This window comes from Falco punctatus (genome assembly GCF_963210335.1).
Source record: "Falco punctatus genome assembly, chromosome: 3".
NCBI classification, from domain to species: domain Eukaryota; kingdom Metazoa; phylum Chordata; class Aves; order Falconiformes; family Falconidae; genus Falco; species Falco punctatus.
The window spans coordinates 12,498,848-12,517,843 of NC_137582.1; the positions used below are offsets into that span (position 1 = coordinate 12,498,848).

An 18,996-nucleotide genomic window follows, 5' to 3' on the forward strand; every position below is an offset into this window, starting at 1 on the left:
TCTGATTAGTAGCAGGAGTTAGTTATGCTAAGCTGCAGACTTAGGATGCATCTTAAATGCCGGATGGAATAAGAAAAGGTACTTTATAAGAAAGTGTTTCTATTAATAAACAGTGCCTGTACTGCCTGTAGCTGAACTTAGGAGCAATTGAAAGATCTTCATTGTAACTAAGAAGTTACAATGAAAAATATTTATTATGGAAATGAATAATGAAGATTCAGTGGTAGCCTTAGCTGTTGCTCCGTCTCTGCCATATTCTACTGACCGGTGCAAGAAGTTCATGTGTGGGGAGAGGGGTTTTGTCAGCTGGTTAGCTTAAGATAAAAGGAGACAGAGATTTCCTTTTGGTCTGGACAATATGGATTTGGTTTTTTGAGTGATAATCTGCGAGTATGCTGTAGTGAATGTGCTTATAAAAAACATCCTGTCTCAAGGGATATAGCATCCTGTAGAATTAATAGTATACTCAGTGTAAAACTGTGTTTTGAGCCTGTTGTGTGTTAACCCAGGTAGGCAATTAAGCACACGCAACTGCTCGCTTATTTCCCCCTGCTCACCCTCAGTGAGAGAGGGAAGACGAAAGGAAAAGTAAAAGCAAGAAAACTGGTGGGTTTGGATAAGAAACTGTTTAGTAAGTGAAGGAAAAGTGGAGGAAGAGAGAAAGAAAGCAAAATAAGTGTTGCAAAGAATTACTCACTACCCATGTGTAGATCAATGTCCAGCCAGTTCCAGAGCAAACTTGAGAAGCCATCTTTGATTTCATGTGTTCTTCACTGAGAGCTGGTACGGTATCACTCATGTTTTATGGAGGAGGAATTGTGATGCTTCAGGAAGCCTTTGGTGTTGGTTTAATGTTTCTATCTTGGACTCAGTTTCTGTTTTGATGCCAGTACCATGCTGGATACCTGCATCGTTCCAAGTATACTGCTGATAGCTTTCACTGGATTGTGCCTGCTGCTGATATCATGTCCTGGCCTGGGCACCTTTAGGATCTATTCCCTGTGTCAGCTATAAAGACTATGGAGGATGTATACTTCTTTTGAGGCTACATCTGCCTCCTTTAGCTAGACAAGCTCATGACGATTTTTTTACATGTACCATGCCTTGACTGAGCAGTTAAGTACATTCTCTCTTCATCTTTTATAAAATGATTGTAATATACAAGGCATCTCCCCCAAACTCATGCCTTCCTTTGTGAGGTCCTAGTGATCTTCGATCTGATTCTGGTCTTCGCTAAAAAGTAAGCATCTAGTTTCTCCTACAGCTGGGTCAAATCACGCTTGGCAGCCATATAACTTGCTGAGCATGCTCCAAACTTATACTTATTAGGTGGGGAAGAAAGGGAGGTGGATTTGAACACGGTTTCAAGTTTTTGAAACGAGCATACGTGCCTTGGAAATACATGAAAAGTATATCCATTTTAACGTCAATGCACTTGTCTACCAGATAGGGCAAAAAAAATGTGACTACTGTTCAGCAGCCTCGAGTCAAAAATTTAAGTGCAGATGGATGTGGGCATGAATCTCGTAAGAACACAAGGGGGAGCTCTTGCTCTACTCCTGAACGAAAGGGGCGGGGAGCAGAGCAAGTGTCCTGTGGGGAATGCAAATGTGACGCAAGCAGGGAGGTAGCTCCTAGTATTTTTTATTCTTCTATACAGTGAAGATAGTTAAGCTTAGTGACTTTCTGATATTTCTGAACATTTCCCCTCACTTTTTCCTGTTCCTTATGGGATCGTTACCACCTTGTTTATATATATTTTTTTTAATAGCATAAGATTTAAAGCCATTATTTTCGTGCTATAGCCAATGATGTTCAACTTGGGCATATTAAAATAATAAAATAGCAGCGTGAAAGCTACTGTAATTCTATGTCAGTGTAAGATTTGTGCCTTTAGTGTATTACTTATTTCTATTACTGATTTCTGTTACCTTAATAATGAAAATTGCATGAAAAAACACATAAATGGGAGATGAAGACATTGATAGTGGGAATAATGAGTCCGAAGTCCAACGAAAAGTGCAGTAAGATGTGCTGGTGAACTTTGCAGAAAAAAATTTCAGTAAGACAGCTGTGCTGAGTGACTTTGATATTAGCGGATAGGGCATGGCACCTTCACTGACAAAACTTAATTAGATGATTTCTTGAAAAATGCTGTGTAAAATTTCATGCTAATATATGATACAGCTGAAGCAAGCAAATTTTCAGTGTGTGTTCCATTAAAAAAGAAAAAAAGGACACTGACAAATTATTGGGTTAAGAAACTTGCTTAAAACAAAGCTCTATCTCAGTATATTGTTAAACTTGTAATTTGATAAGCGAATAAAGAAAAATAAAACTATGTCAGCAAAAGGACAACTGGGAAATAGGAATAGTGGCAAAGCTTTTCATGTAGGAAACATTTTCCTACTTAAGGTATGACTTCTTCCCGGTATCAACCAAATTTTCCATGTGTGGTGGTCTTACGAATGCTTTCCCTTCTAATCACATGGAGAACAAATGGCATTCTAATATTCAAATGAGGCATTTAAACCAATAGTGTGATTAGGCTTCCCTTTTAACAATTGTAAAAAAATAATTATAATAAACATTAATTTTAGTTTTTTAAAAAATTTGCTCAGAGGTTGGATATAATTGGGAGTTCCATTAAGACTGGAGCATAGTATATCTGTTTGATAGTGGAAAAAAAGCAAAAGGAGAAAAAATGGTAAGTTTATGCAAAAGATATCTGAAGAAGTTATCCAAGAATAGTTTAGTTCATCCAGGAGGTTGTGTGCAGCCTTATTGCAGAATGTGAAATAAGTTTTGAGGAAGTAAGAATTCAGTTTTAAGTGGATTGAAGTAAGAAAGTCTGTGTCTCAGCTTTTGACATCTGACTGTGGAATTCAGCTTACTGTATTGAAGAACAAACAGAAAAATGTCTGTCAGATAAAGAACAGTTAATTTGATTGTTGAGCATTTGGGTACATGCAGATTGTGTTAATAAAGTTTAGGGTTTGCTTCATAGCATATCAATATTTATTGTCAGCAATGCCTGCTTTTATTATCTGACAAAATGATATTTATATCCAAACCAAAGTATTTTATTGCACTGCCTGTCTGATCAGGAATGATGACTCTGTTTCCTGCAGATTGAATTAACTAAACGGGGACTTCAAGCATCTCTCTTGGTAAAAGCTCCAGAAACGGGAGAATTATTAGTGAATTTTGACCCTGAAATATTATCTTTAATCAGAGAAACAGATTGCATGGCTCACATGTGCCTCGAAATCCCAGAATCTGCAAGCGTTATTCAACAGAAGAGAGACTGGTATAAGAAGATTGTCAGCAATTTGCATGTGGGTTTATTTTAGTTTTTATGTATGTGTAGTGTACTTTAAAATGTCTAGTTTCTATACATATGGAAGAGAAAAAATGAAGATCAACTATTATGCATTAAGAAAACATTGGTAAATCTATTTTTTATCTTTACAACTGTCTTGAGGCACTTTTAAAAAGAATTTCTTAGATTTGTATTTTCTGTGAAGTCTCTTCAAAGATGCACGGATTTAGGGAAGCTCTGCAGAGGATGGGAAAGAGATGAGGATGGGGACGAAAGGAGGCTTACAAGATGCCTTGCTCTGTTGCCTGCTTTCTAGGTGATAAGTAATTTATCTGTCATCCAATAATGGAGTCAACACTGCATACACTTTGTTTTGAGAGGATAGCTGGGAGGGAGGAATTGGATGGTATGTCTTTAAAAAGCGTAAAACATCCAGGAAGCAGCAGCATAGTTCCTGCACCAGTTTTTTACACTGATGTCTGTGGAATAGTTTAAAAAAGAGAAGCTAAAACTTCCCTTTCTGTCATCTTTTAAATCCTTTGGATCATTGTGTCTGCCTATGAACAGACAAGGTTCTTGATGACTCAGGATGAGTATTCAAAGAAAAGTGTCCAGAAAACTATAGCTTCAAAGGGCTATGTGATTCTGAAATGAGGGGGGGGAAAATAAAAATTGTATTAAGTCATAAGGTTGTTGCAAGGATTGGTTTTTTTTGCAAAACGTGAAGCTAGATCAACAGGTTAAAGATACATTAGAAACCAAATACCATACTAAAGTTATGTTAAGGCTGGTCTAACAAAACTACTGAAAAGTTCACTTAAACACATATTTTTCCTTGGGCTTTTTGTCTCCTGGAATATCGTTTAGAGACTGAAATTTTCAAATCTCTCCATGTCATGGTTTAACCCTGGTAGGCAGCTAAGCATCACACAGAAGCTCCCTTACTTCACCCAGTGGGAGGGGGGAGAGAATCTGAAGGTTAAAACAGAAAATGCAGGTTGAGATAAAAACAACTTAATGGGGAAAGCAAAAACCGCATGTGAAAGCAAAGCAAAATAGGGAATTAATTTACCAATTCACATCAGCAGGCTGGTGTTTAACCATCTCCAGGAAAGTAAGGCTGTATCATGGTTACTTGTGAAGACAAATGCCATAGCTCTGAATGTCCCCCTTCTTCTTCCCCCAGCTTTTACTTTTAAGCATGATGCCATAAATATGGGATATCCCTTTAGTCAGTCAGGAGTAACTGTCCTGGCTGTGTTTCCTCCCAGTTGCTTTTGTATCTCCAGCCTAATTGCTGGCAGGGCTGTATGAGAAACAGAAAAGGCCTCGATGCTGTATTGCATTGCTCAGCAACAGCCCAAATATTGGTGTGTTACCAACACTGTTTTGGTCATAAATCCAAAACATGGCACCATGTAGGCCAGTATGAAAGAAATTAACTCCATCCCAACCAAAACCTGTGCAACCTACAAAGATGATTTTCCATGTGAAGTAGTACTTGCATTACTATAAAGAGCAACAAATAGTGAATTTCTATCAAAAATAATGAAAACATTTCCCAAACTATTAATTATAATTTGTTAAGAATTTCATTGATGTACATCCAGAGGAATTTTCTTAAGTTATGATAAATATGTGTATGTGAAGAGGTTCAAATCAGTGTATATTAACTAATGCTTTAATTCTCTGTTCATCGCAGATGATGCTTGCAGAGTATAAAAGAATTAAACTGAAAATAAAACACCCTATTGAACAACTGATGGCTCCTCAGTTAACAAATGTAGATGATGCTATCCAGCCCGGTCTAATGTTACTGACCTGGACATCCTTAAATATTGAGAAATATATTAATAAGGTTTTCTATAAGCTAGGTAAGTTGCTTGCTTCCTTCCATTAACTTCTGCTCGTTTGCTTCTATACAAATGCAAGCTATATTATTGAGCATACTACCCTTTATATGATTTTTACCTAATTGACTTATACATGAAAGACATCAGAATTTTCACCTGTCCTGTACTTCATTAACCTCTGCTTTGTAACAACACCTTCTTTTTGTCTCACACATTTGTCAAATTTTTGCTAATATGAATGGAATGGCAGTTAGGATTAAGCCAAGCATAAAATAGTGTGCAAAGGTCCTGTGTATTCTGAATTCAAAGAATGAGAGCTGCTTTCTAAAAGAGCTTGTAGGTTTCAGTCTTTTCCTATTCTTGCCTTTTGTTTCTATAACATATAGTTATAGGAAGTTCTGTAAGTTCTCAGGGAGTAATATCTCGACTGAGTTGGCACTGTCACTGCTCAGTAGCTTTTCATATTAACCTTTTTTTTAACATCAGTCTCTTTAAAACAAATGCATGCACATCTTGGGCAACAGTTTTAGAAAACAGATGAGCTTGTAGTCTTTTCAAAAGATTATCACAATATTGCACTGAAGTGTGCATTGTTCCTGAAGATACCAAGTTCCTTTTGCTTCAGTTTAATTACTACATCAAAAAGATTTTGTTTTTTGAAATATAAGTTTTTACAGTAGGAATTTTCTTTATTTGAAACGGCAAATCAAAATGCATTTTGGATGCTAACCTGACATTACATTTAATTTTGAATAATACAAGTAGTTTGAGTCTGGAACAGGGACCTTGCTGCTATTCCAATTTCAGCATTGGAAGCAAATTGCTATTAAACTGGGAAAATATTAGTGATTGTTTTCCGTTAACTATTATTTGGCCTCTAACATTTTTTTGAAGGATAGATGATTTATCAAAAGTTTTTGTTGCTGGTAGGTTCTCCAAGTGGTAACTAGTTCAAGCTATCGGAGAAGTATTCCTGAACATTAATTTTAAGCTGAATTTTAATGTCTTTGTGTTTGAAATGGATATACTTTAAGCTCGTCTTAATATGTATTTATAATATTTTGCCTTTTATCTTTTAGGATATGGATAGCATATGCTAGATGAGGATATGTTATGCAAAAGACTAATTACAATTTCAGTGGTCAACCTTGCCATAAAAGTTCAGATGTTTGAAGTAAGCTGGTTAAGGTGCAGAATTAATATAAAATTGAATATGACATTTTGTTAGTAAAAATTTAAGCAGAACTCTGCAATGACTGTTGTTTCAAGCTTTGAAGCTTGTCTTGCATTTTCTTTTTGCTTCAAAAGCCGGGATGGAGTTATTGCTTGATCGAGTGAATGACTTGGTTGAATTTCGTATTGATGCTGTCCTACAAGAAATGAGTATGGTGCCACTCTGTAAGTTGCCAGAAGATGAGCCGCTGAGCTGTGAAGAATTTCTCCAAAAGACTAAGGTTATTAGATAAAAGCTTCATAAAAAAGAGTTCAATGGCTTTGAATTAAGGTATTTTTCTTTTTTTATGAGATAAAACCAGTGCAGAATTAATGAAACATGCGTGGGAAACCGAAGGAAATCCCCACTTACTTGGCTGGAACCTTAAAAAGGAACATAAATAGCAAAGGCAAAGAGGTCTGAGCTGAGATGTTCTTTTCTGAGCTTATTAATGTCAAGCCAACTACTGTATTATATTTCTTTTATGCTTCGATATCTCTCAAATGTTTTTACTCTGTGATAGTATCTTTTTTGTCACTATTGCTTTTTAGTGCCTTTAACTAATAGAATTGCCCATCTCATGCCTGTTAATAGCTCCATAACAAGTGCACTTCGTTGCCTGGGAGTGTAATTACTATGGAAATGATTGTGTACTGAATATCTTTGTTAATCTCAAGCCCCAGAATATACTCCGAAGTACCGGGGTGAAGTTTTTATTTTTGTTGGTCCTGCTGCTGCTTTCTTGATAGAGCTGGTGCTAAAACACATGTTCACTAAAGTAAAAATATGTGGGGGAGCACAAAAACCTCAGCACTGTGTGGTAATTGATACTGCAGAAATTACACCACCACCACAGCCAATCAGTTTGAGTTAGCAGAGTAAGTGGTATACTGGGGTTACCCAGTTATGGGTACAATGGAAATAGTAACAGCATTTGTAAGCTTATTGTAGTTTTTAATGAGAAAGGACTAGAAATAAGTTCTATTAAATTTCTAAAGAAATTGCTGCAACAAAAACAGTTGTACCATGGAAAAAAACCCAGTGTACCTTGCTTAGTAGCTGCTGTGATATTGCAAATCAGATCTGGCTTCTCTTTCAACTAGGCTGAATCAGGAATATCAAAGATCATGTCTTAAAATTTGGAAATGACCGAGTGTTGCTAATGGCTGAAATTTTACAATTATTGATTTTTAATTAAATGGAGGTAGCCAGGTTTGATTAAGCTAAAAAAATAGGAGTTGACAAAGAAGAAAAAAATTAAAAGGCCGTTATAGTTAAAAACTGTAGTTAGCTAAAGCACTTCATCAATTTTACCGTATTAAAGAAAAAACTGCACAATACTTTATTTCTGAACTTTATTAAATCTCATCTTTTGATCCCTTCTCCCTCCAGTTGTTATCTTTATGATTAGAATAAATAAGAAAATTATCTTTTGATAGATTTTTATCTCCTATCTGGCTATCAATGGGAAATATGATTGACTAATACTCTTTATGACACAGCCAAGTACTATAAAATGGCAATGCTTAAAAGAAAGGTTACATCTTCCTTGTCTACATTAGAAAGTTAAAAAAAAAAACCTAAGTGCTTTTGGGAGCCCTTAAATGGAACTAGGCTTTATAAACATTGATTCATTATGTTAACTATGGATGAGTCATGTGATTTAGGAAACATGCTGCAGCGATTTTGAAAGACATTTATGTCACCTTGTTTGGCACAACAAAGAATCCAACACTAAATAGTTTGGAACAAACCAATTTTAAAATCATCTTGTGTATTAATCTTGTTTTTCACAATTCTGAGGCCTTGACATTTCTGTTAACAAAGGCTGCTATGACAGTGAAACAGACATGAGAACTGGGAAGATAAAAACATATTGTTTGTTTTGTTGTGATAACAGGAACTCTGTATAAAAGGTTCTCGGACTTTACATTTAAAAAGCTCACTGGTGGAAGACGCTGCTAATGAGTTGATTAACATGCTACTTGACACGGAGGTACAGGTCAGTAAAGAAGATGGGAAATCGGTTGTACCCACTGGTGAAATAAGAAAAAATACAGGTAAGAAGATTATATTGTAGCTCTGTGCTTATGGGTTGGGGGTTTTATTTTGTATGCTGATAGTATATGTTGGGGGATATTGTAGTTTAGTTTACTGAAGTATCAATCAGTATCTAATGTTTGAAGACTTTCGTTTGACTTTGCTTGGATAATAGATCATCTAACAATCATCATCTGCAAAATAGGTCAATATTATCAGTGTAACTTGCATGTTGAAATGTTAATGCCATAGAAGCAGCTACTTACAGGCCTTGGTTAATTGCTGGACTTCCTAGAGAAAGAATATAAGAAATAATATCTAAATTTTGGTGATAATCATTGTAATAAGTACTGAAAAGAGAAGGTGGATAGGAGTAAAAGGACTGTTACATTGAGGTACAGATTACAAATGAGTATAATCTGCACTTCTGTAAAAAATTATTTCAGACACTTACTGAGGTGTTGCTTTATTATTTTCAAGTCCTTTAAGTCAATTTAACTAACTAGACTTATGATATTTTAGCAATAGAAGAGGAAAAGACATCAAAAAGCTTGACTTCCTCTCGCAATTCAAGTGAGGTATGGGCTGGGCTGCCTCCTCCAGTGAAGAGGAAGAGAATGGATTTAGAAATGTTAGAGGAAGAAGCCAATGAACTGCTTTCCTACTTCAATCATTGCAATGTTGATGCCCTTTTGAAAGTCACTCGAAACACTCTGGAGACCATTCGCAAGCGCATCCATGCATCTTCCATGACCAACTTCTTAGGTGCCTATATTGCAGTACTTAGCTTTCTTAGCCTATAGGAAGAAACATGTAAATGTAATATCCCAGAACTGTGTAAAAAAGAGCCATGTATGTAAAAGATGGGAAAAGAAAAGGAGTTTGAATAAGCTTTTACATCACAATTGATAACACAGTATATTTCCAAAGGAATAGTTTTTCCTGTGACAGTAGGCATGTGTCGTTGCGGTGCTCGCTCTTTTAGGACTGACTGTACTGTTCTGAAGCTGGATATTATATTTGGAGTTGGACTTGATAAGTGATTACCTGTTCGACCTTGGCTTTTACATAAAACTGTATGAAAAAAATGGTAGAGAAAGAGGTATATTCTCTTTCTCTTACTAATTGCCTTCATATCTTTCTTATGCATCATATACAACAGTGATGGTACACTCTTTCAAAGTATTTGAAACAAATACTTTGTTTCAAAGTATTTTCTTGTTCCATACTTTTAAGAAACAAAACCAAAGGCATTTATGTTTGGTCTGTATAGCATATAAGGCATACAATAGCATGAGATTCTAAGGAGTTTTTGTGCCCAACTTAATATGCTGACCGGGAGTACTAGCCAGACAGTAAAATTTTCTGGTAAATGGAGTTTACTTGCACAGAACAAATTGAAGAGGAGCTTCATGGAGAGAAATAACGGCACTTAGTTTTCACTTGTGCTGCTACAGACTTTAACGATACATCTTGTAAATTACTCATGAATCTTTTTTCCTTGAGAGTGACACTCAATACTCATCACTAGGATGTAGATACTGGTTTATATCACTGCAATGCCTAGTTTGACATCTTCAAAAAAATGCGAACAACTTTTTTTTTTTTTTTTTTTTGTCTTTCATTTAGAAAATCCCAATGCTTCTAAGCAGAAAAAAAGTGCTTATCCTATATTTAGGACTAGTATTAACCTATCTATCCCTAATATCGTCATGACACCCTCTTTGGATGAGGTACAGCAGACGCTTAATAAAGCTGTAGATTGTATTGTGAAAGTAATGAAAGGAGTTGGACAGTGGAGTAAGGAGAGACTATCCAAGGTTTGTGTCTTTAACAGCCTTACTTAATGTTTCAAAACTACTGCAAATAGAGAATGAAATTCTATTTCTTCCCCAGAAGAAAATGCTAGAGAGAAAAGTGGCTGTGTTGCATTGTGAGAGCAGAGACAGCGATTCTGATGATGGAATGAAAGAGACTGGAAAGAAAAACATGCATGGTAATGATAAATTCTGACATCATTGAATGGGAAATGTGATTTATACAGAATGTGTTACAGGATATTAGATACAAAATGCATCAAAAATGGTAGAAAGAAGACTTCATAGATTTTGAACTACTTCAGAGAAGAAATGGGATATAATAACAATGTCACTGCTTCTCTTTGTTGTTAGAAATGAGGCTTGCCTGAAGGTACTTTTCTTTGTGTGGATTTGAGTAAGGGGATTTTATGTGCTTCTCAGAGAGCTGTACTGCTTTGGGTTCTGCAGCATGTGAAAAGCTGTTAGGGGCCAGCTTGGACAGCATAGTAGAAATTGTGAATGAGTTTGGAAGACAATTATAGTCACTATCACCACACAAAAGATCTTTCATGATTTGCCCGTGTGGTTTGTAACTTGGCATGTTCAAGTGGCATCTTAAAACTTGTGCTGAAGTTCCTTTAAGAAGGGTGAGTTGAACTTAAAACCTGGTATTGAATAGAAATGTCTGTATAATTTGCAGTATTGGTAGAGAAAGGATTGTGTAGATGACTGAATAGAGTAAAATTTCTAAAAGGATTTTGACTTAATCTGTTTTGTGATCAGACATGGAATTACATTATTGAAAACATTAATTCAAGGAAATTTAAGATGGTATCTTTGGGTTTTTCTTGTCTGAAATGGTGTAGAGTGAAGCCAAATTAGTGGTACTACTTTGTACTTCAGGTACTTAAAAAATACACTGAGTCTTTTTAGGTTAGCTCCCTCTTATACACCTAAAAAGTAGGAAAGTAATACTTGAATTGGTTAAGAAATGAAATTGTTCTTTCAAAACTAAGAATTTCTCTTGTACAACATGAAATAAGCAATGATGGTAAGTTCAATCTTATGGGTATTTTGCTAACTAATGGACCTTCATTTTATCTTTCTTTCCTTTTGAGGACTGGCTATGAACATCTTGGATTTAACATTAATTGGTATTTCAAATTGTCATTTGTGGTGAAATATTTCATATTTCAGAAAATAAAAATATTTATTGATTTGGTCAATGCTGGCATATCAGTAAATCACTTAGGTGAAGTATATAGAATAAACCTTGGGGAGGGGTGAGAGAAAAGGAAATTTTATTTTTTTTTAACAATTGCAGTGGAACTTATTCTGAAATTGACAGAGCATCTAGATTAAGCAAGTTTCCTAAAATGGGGAGATTTATGAATTTGTGGCAATTATATTGTCCACCTAGACTTCTAGTTGTCTTTTTCATTAATTAGTACTCTTAACTTTAAAATGCATTATTGAAAAACAGGTCATTAGTTTTTGGCTATAGGAATTTGCTTGGCCTAAACAATATCTGTCCTAAAATTGCTTTTGTATTTTGAATCTGCTTTTATAGATAGTGTGTCAGATGCAACATCAGTCAGTTTGTCTGATCCAATGCAAAGCCAGAGCTACTTCAAGAGCGTTTCAGAGAACAAAGACATTATTAAATTAGTATCTTTACTCAGCACTGCTATTAATTCTACAAAAAGGGTAAGACAATTGAGATGTTAATTTAATATCACTATCCAAAGGATATTAATGTATTACTTTTAGTGTCCTTGGGCAATAAGGGTAGGTATTTAAAGCAGTGATTAAATATAAGAATGAAAAAGTGTAGGATGGGGGATGGAAAACGTGGCTGCAAATTTGCAAATACACTTTGAAAGTGTAACATGGGTTAAGCATACTCTGTTCAAAAATATATGAGGTTTTGAATCTTACATAAACTAAAACTTAAGTCTGATTAAAAATGTACCTCCAATTGGTAAAACATCATACAAAATTCTAGGTACAGTTGAGTTGTGTGTATTTGATATAGAACTGCCAATAATTGTACAAGTATGTTAAATACATTTTTATTCACATAGAAATTATAATGAAACCAGCATGCCTTCTGGCCCGTTATAAAGAGTTTATGAATGTTTTTGCAAGAAAACTTGTGACAGTCAGTTGACATTTGTTAAAGTGCTGCATACGTTTTGCTCCTGGAGGTTAGGCAGTAGCTTAAGGGATATGCATCTTTTCTTTGCTCTTTTCTTATTCTCTGCACTCTCTAGTAAACTGTAGGTATTGGACTGATATTTCTTTGGGGAACTCTGCATCAGTTCCTCCTGGGTTCAGTCCAGCCTTACAGTGGGGCCTGGCCAGGTGGAAATTTTTTCTAAAAGCCTTGTAACTTAAAGCATAACTAGCCAAATGACATACAGGCTTGTGCTGAAAACTGAAAACTAAAGTGCAGTTGATAATGGTGGATAGTTATCTTGGTATTTTGATACTTGGTGTTTTGTAATTGGAAACTTTGTCATTTAGCCAGGTTTGAATGCCTGCAAGTGCTATGTTCATGCTGTGGATTATCTCTTGTAGCAGTCACTTCTCATTTACTTGTTTAATTAGCTGAAATGATGATGTTTTAACTTGTCTAATATTTTCCTGAACTTCTGAGAACCAGAAAAATAATTCTGTGTCATACCTTAACTGATATTCAAATCAAAGATGCCTAATTGAGTGTAGAATTTAATGTTAACAACACTGGTGTCATACATGCGAAAAAAAGAATCATAACTTCATTATTTGAGAACAAAGTGAGTTACTGCTGTTCTTGTTATGTTGGGCCTTGGAGCTCAGGTTTCAGTTGCTAGTCCAATAAATGGTAGGGAAGGACAAGTGTTCTGTATCCTAGTCTTAAAGGAGTATTTTACTTCCCACTGATTCCTAGGATTGTATTGACTGAAGAATCATTTCATTGGAAAATACCATAACTGATTTGATAAATTGAATGCGACCAACATACAGCTCCTGGCAAAGCTTGTGATCGCTAATGGAACTTGCTTTAGCATAAATTTACCAGAAGCCTTCTGTTTAGTGAGGTGATGCAATGTGCTACACTATGGAGTTCTTAATGTATTCTAACAAGCAGATGCTAAGTAATTATATGCATGCTATACATATAATGCTGAGAATCTTTCTTTGAACTTCTAATTTTTTCAGGAAATTCTTACAGCTTTGGCGAGTTTTAGTTGTTACCACCATATATGGCAGAGGGACAAGGAGGAAACCATTGACAAATTAATGACGGGAAACCTATTACTCTCTGAATTTGAATCTGAAATTCTGCATTTCCAACACTTGGAGCTGAAAATCAGTTCTGAGCCTGAATATATCTCCGTGGGAGCCATTGCACTGTACACTGGTAGAGTTAAGCTTCCCACCTCTCCCTAGAGACATATACCTTCTGCCTCCTGCTGCTTAGTTTTAGATGGCTCAACTATGTTAAAGATGGAAAGGAGAAGGAGAGAGGATGGCTGTCTGCTGTTTTGGCTGTAAATGCATGCAAACAAAACACGAATGTGAGGGTATCTGTGAGGCTGAGCTGGAGTTTCTTCTCCCACCTGCTTATACTTCTGCTTACTTATGGGGTGGATGGTAGATGTTTGCCTATCCTTCTGTCACTGACCCCCATAGATACATGTTTTATGGGAGCAAGATCAAAACATTTATGTTGCTTTTCTCCTTGTCTGGCTACATGTAATGACATGGCTGAAAAGCTTTCTAGTTAATATACTTAAGAGAAACATGCATGATGTTGGTGATTCACTTTTTTGCCACGAAAGCCAAGCCTCCCTCAAATGTTTACTTTTTTGAAGTTCAGATTCCACACCATCTAACTACATTTTGTATAAACATTTTATGCCAGTATAACAGAAAGGACAGTTGGGAACTGTGGTAGACTATAAGAAAAGCATAAAATCGATTTTGTAGTGGTTGTCAAATCTGAGGAAGCAAAATGTTTTCTTTCTTAAGAAATAATGTCAACCAGATCTTTCATTATATCATAAGGCACAGAACTAGAGAAACAAGTTGACTGTTGAAACTCATTGGAGGTGAGGTAGTTCTGATGAACCTGAAAGACCATTACGTGTGAGAACTAAGCATGGGAAGAGGCACTGTGTAAAAAGGGAGACACACAAGTGAAATCTGAGCAGGGAATGAATAGGTAGCAGGGCTGAAATTTTATCCAGCTAAAATTTTATGTACTGCTTGTGTTGGTATTGATTTTTGACTCTCTGTTGACAACTGTGAGGGAGAAAGTTGAATTTAATGGCAGAGCTTTAGAGAAATGGAGTGGATCGTTGCAAAACTGGGCAGCGACTCAGCGAGAACTTCAATTTTCTCTCTAAATGTTTGTCATTTGGTTCCACTGATACTACAGGTAAAATTTAAAAAATTAAATGGGTGATGGGCCATTTGGTTTCATTAAATGTCAGATCAATGTTTCTATTTCTTCAGCTTCCATAATCAGACTCTTACTTTTTTCACCCGTATTATTTTTTGAAATACTGATTCTTAAAAATTTTACTCAAATGAGAATATTAAGCAACTTTTAGCAATGTATAGGACAGAAATCTGTGTGATGATATACAAACAAGATGACAACTGTGGAGTCCAGCCTCATCGTTCCAGTAGGAAACGTTTCCAGAAGGAAAGATGACATATTGGGAGGAGGAGAAAAAGAGTCCTGAATTGCAAGCAATCCTATAAACCACTCAAATATGTCGATGTGATTTCACCTTCCCTGTAGATGGATGGTTAGACTGAAAAAAACAGAACTGGGAGTGAAGAGAACACAGAGTGCAAAAAGATTAAAAGCACATCTTAAAAAAGTATCTACACTATCTAAATATTTATTCATTGTTCAATGTTTTAGCTGATCTGAAGCTAGCACTGAGGGCAGAAACCAAAGTGTGGATGACTTTGTTGGGGTGTCATTGTAATAAGAAGTACCGAACAGAGATGGAAGCAATTTTCACTTTTATAGAGGAAACTGGCAAGAAGTTAAATCGCCACATCAAGGATCTGGATGATATAAGAATAGCCATGTCAGCTTTAAAAGAGATCAGAGAACTACAGATCTCCATAGACTCTCAAGTTGGGCCCATTGAGGTAATTAACAGGAGTGTTGCATGTGTGGGTAACTGCTTCAACAGAACCATTATTTTCTGGGTTAAAGCTTGACAGTGCACTTTGGAAAGGTATGATTTAATATGTGTTTAGTGGGTGGCAGACCTGTTGTGTTCCTGCAAACTTTTTTTGTACAGAACTCTGATTTGGACAAACGTAAACTTGTTGGTGGGAGGTGTTTTAGTGAATAGTGCAAAAAATACTGCTATTTAATGCAAGAAAGCTACTGGTACTTTGTAGGAGTCATCTGTGTATGAAAAGCATTGATTTTCCTCCTTTTTCTTTTTTTTTTTCTTCTTCTTTTTTTTTTTTTTTTTTCCTAAGTTTAGCCTTCAGAAGTCAGGAAAAAGCTAATGCTACTCAGATTATATGACAATGTGTGAGAGTGATTGCTTTATCAGCTATATCATGGGGAGAAATCAACAACTGACTACCTTTAAAGAAGTTCACTTAGTAGAATACATTTATTGAACATCTGGCAATGTAGGGGCTTCTGGTCAAATGGCAGAATTAAAACCAAATAGTAACTGTTTCTCTGCATTCCTGATCACAGTATGGATTTAAGAATGCTATAGTTTGAAAAAATGCACCATTGGCTGGATGTTCAGTAGGATTTTTTTTCCTAAGAAATGTTCGTGATTCCTGATTGCCCACAATTTTATTGTCAGGCTTCGGTTCTTACTGTTTTAAATTAAAGTAACTTAACATAAAATGCTTATCTACCAAATATTGACAGCTCTTAATGTTCTGTTTTGGAGATGCAAAACCTGTGTTTGTTGTCAGACAAATGTCTTGCACCTGTGTTTTCTGATTCTGTTTTCTCTGAGCTGAGGTAAATTATGGAATGTAGTGTGTACTCGTATGCGGAAATAATGGAAATGACTGTGAGGCCCTTCTGTATTTTGCAGGATACAGCTAAGAAAGAATGTATCTCTTAGCCTGAGAGGCTGTGAGGGTGTCCCTAGTTGTGTGAAGGAGCAAAAGTAGTGCAAGTAGTTTATGGTGAAAAGCAAAGTATATCTACTTTAACTGGAAACTGTTTTTTTTAGAGAGATAAATTGCACTAGGGCAAATAATCTGTCAGATAAGAAAACTAACAGGTTTTCATTTAGATGTTTCTTCCAGTTTGGTGTTGGCTTGCCAGATTGTGATAATTGCTATGCAAAAAGTACAGATTTTCTAACAAATCATTCTCTGTTCTTAAAAACTTAAAATTTTAACATACCTATATGTGTAAAATTCACTTACAGTTTTGTGTATCTCGATCCAAACTTCTGACAGGAATCCTATGCTATGTTAAATAAGTATGATTTACTTGTGGCCAAAGAAGAGACAGAGAAGGTGGACACTTTGCACTACACTTGGGAAAAACTGCTAGTCCGTGCAAATGAAGTGCAGAATGAGCTGGTAGCTTTGCAGCCAAACTTCAAAGGAGAGCTTATTAGCACTGTGAAGACTTTTACTGAAGACTGTGCACAATTCTATTCAGATTATGATCAGGCAAGTATCTGTGGTGTATTTTATTATAGGAGTTTCTGAGGAGCAGTGGGAGCATTGAAAGATTGTGGAGGTGCCTAATTAACGGGATGTGCTTTAACTGTCTGAAGAATATGTTTATTCTTGTTAATGTGATATTTGAGTTTCAGTGCAGGACAGGCTATGTTTTGTATGTGACTGAAGTATGTAATGATGGTAATCAGCTTTTAAAGATAAGACTTGAGACATTGAGGGTTTATGATAAGCAGCTAGTTAGCATGAGCAAATGTGAAGATTGTGATTAATAAGAAATTATGTTACAATGTAAGAAATGTTTTATGATGTTGGACAGAAGTACAAATGACTTAAACTCTTATATTCTTTCTCAGTAAAATGTAAATGAGTCAAGCTGAACCAGTCTTGTGTCATCTTCTAAGTAATGCTGATTTTTACTTGATAAAGAAGCTATAATTGCCTAGCTTTTACATTATTATGAAAACTTCTGTATTAAAAAGACAATTAATTGCCGCCTTTTTTTTTTTTTTTAAATTCAAATAAAGTGTTTCTAGTAGGTAACTGTTCTTTTCATTCAGTTATCTGATACAGGGATGGAATCATGCAGCTGCAAAAATGTTATGAGTGTAACATTTAGAAAATGCTGATTAGAAATAAGTTGTGGCTATTTTCACCCTCTAAATTCAGATTTTTTTATTTATTTTATTTTAAATTTTTAGAATGGGCCAATGGTGGTTGGTTTAGAGCCTCAGGAAGCCAGTGACAGGCTTGCTATGTTTCAGGTACTGTTAATTCTAAGACATTGCTTAATACTTACTGCACTAGTAAACTAACACCTGAAGGCTCTGAGAACGAATCACAGTAGCTGAACTAATTTTCATTGATACATAGGGTTGATGATTGGGTAAAGTTTGTTTTAACTTAATGAAAGCTAAGTTAATATTTTTTTCTGTGCGTTTGCAAGGAATGCTGGTTAAAGTTAGATGTTTTATAACCTAAGAGAAAGGCTGCATAGATAATGAGAAATAATTACTAGATTCAAGTATCCTGATGAGGACCTGCTCTCAAGTTTAGTGTATTTGGCTATAGGCTGCTCTTGTGCTCATTATTGGGTCTTTTTCTCACAAATACAATTCTGCCCTATCTTCTTCCCCTCTCCTTCCCTCCCTTTTTAAAAGAAATAGTATTAAAGGTTTCCTGTTATTTCCTGTTTTTCCTGTTTAAATGTTTCTTTGTACCATGATTAATTTCTCTTCCTGTAATAATGACTTCTAATGGTTTTCCTTTTCCTACAATGCTATTCTTTTGTCTTCCTACTGTTCCCTCAGTTATATTGCAATTGACAATTAAATTTTGTTTTTCTTTGCTGCTTAAACAGTAGTAAATCTTACTTCAACCCTTCAATAAAAGAATTGTACAGCATACTTGGAAAGGTGGAATTTGCTGCATCCACCTTTCTTATCTTTGCATGTCATGCTCCACCTTGTTCACATGCAAGCTTAGCATCTATTGTTCTATCACTGTGCCACATGGAGTAAATAACCCCTCTGTCAACTTTTAAAGATCTGTCTCCAAGCTAACTAGAAGTTACATTTCTCATGAAGATTGTTGACAAAAATGTGGAGGGTGCAAGTTGGTACTATGTCCTCTATATCTTGCTAGTATTTACTAGATTTTAATCACAAATGTAGCTCTAAACTTAATGTCAGATCTTGAATATTTAGTTATTTAACTCTATTTATTTAATCTTTTTCTTTCTTAGAATCGGTTCGATAATCTTTTTCGGAAATATATTACTTATACTGGTGGGGAAGCTCTTTTTGGTTTGCCTGTTACTCGGTATCCTCAGCTGCTTGAAATAAAGAAGCAACTGAACCTGTTACAGAAACTCTATAATCTATATAATAATGTCATTGACACAGTCAGTGGCTACTATGATATTCTTTGGTCAGAATTAGACACTGGAAAAATTAACAGTGAACTTCTGGAGTTTCAGAACAGGTGAGAAACTGCTGCTGTGGTAAAGATGCCTAAAATATTTTTGTTACTTCTTAAATGTGATTATAATCGATTAACATCAGTATTCATATATGAGCATGTATT

The 18,996-nt window shown here is 35.5% G+C and overlaps 1 protein-coding gene across 1 annotated transcript in view; it reads left to right on the forward strand.

Annotated features, from left to right (window-relative positions):
- Positions 1 to 18,996, forward strand: part of DNAH5 (dynein axonemal heavy chain 5) — a 133,007-nt gene that overhangs the window by 24,523 nt on the left and 89,488 nt on the right. Inside the window, exons 15-27 of the mRNA XM_080381124.1 lie at positions 3,132 to 3,338; positions 5,025 to 5,196; positions 6,484 to 6,629; positions 8,289 to 8,448; positions 8,951 to 9,193; positions 10,058 to 10,248; positions 10,325 to 10,424; positions 11,798 to 11,934; positions 13,432 to 13,633; positions 15,149 to 15,384; positions 16,684 to 16,902; positions 17,613 to 17,675; positions 18,656 to 18,894. Coding sequence (XP_080237250.1) covers positions 3,132 to 3,338; positions 5,025 to 5,196; positions 6,484 to 6,629; positions 8,289 to 8,448; positions 8,951 to 9,193; positions 10,058 to 10,248; positions 10,325 to 10,424; positions 11,798 to 11,934; positions 13,432 to 13,633; positions 15,149 to 15,384; positions 16,684 to 16,902; positions 17,613 to 17,675; positions 18,656 to 18,894 — 2,315 coding nt within the window. The remainder of the gene's footprint in view (positions 1 to 3,131; positions 3,339 to 5,024; positions 5,197 to 6,483; positions 6,630 to 8,288; positions 8,449 to 8,950; positions 9,194 to 10,057; positions 10,249 to 10,324; positions 10,425 to 11,797; positions 11,935 to 13,431; positions 13,634 to 15,148; positions 15,385 to 16,683; positions 16,903 to 17,612; positions 17,676 to 18,655; positions 18,895 to 18,996) is intronic.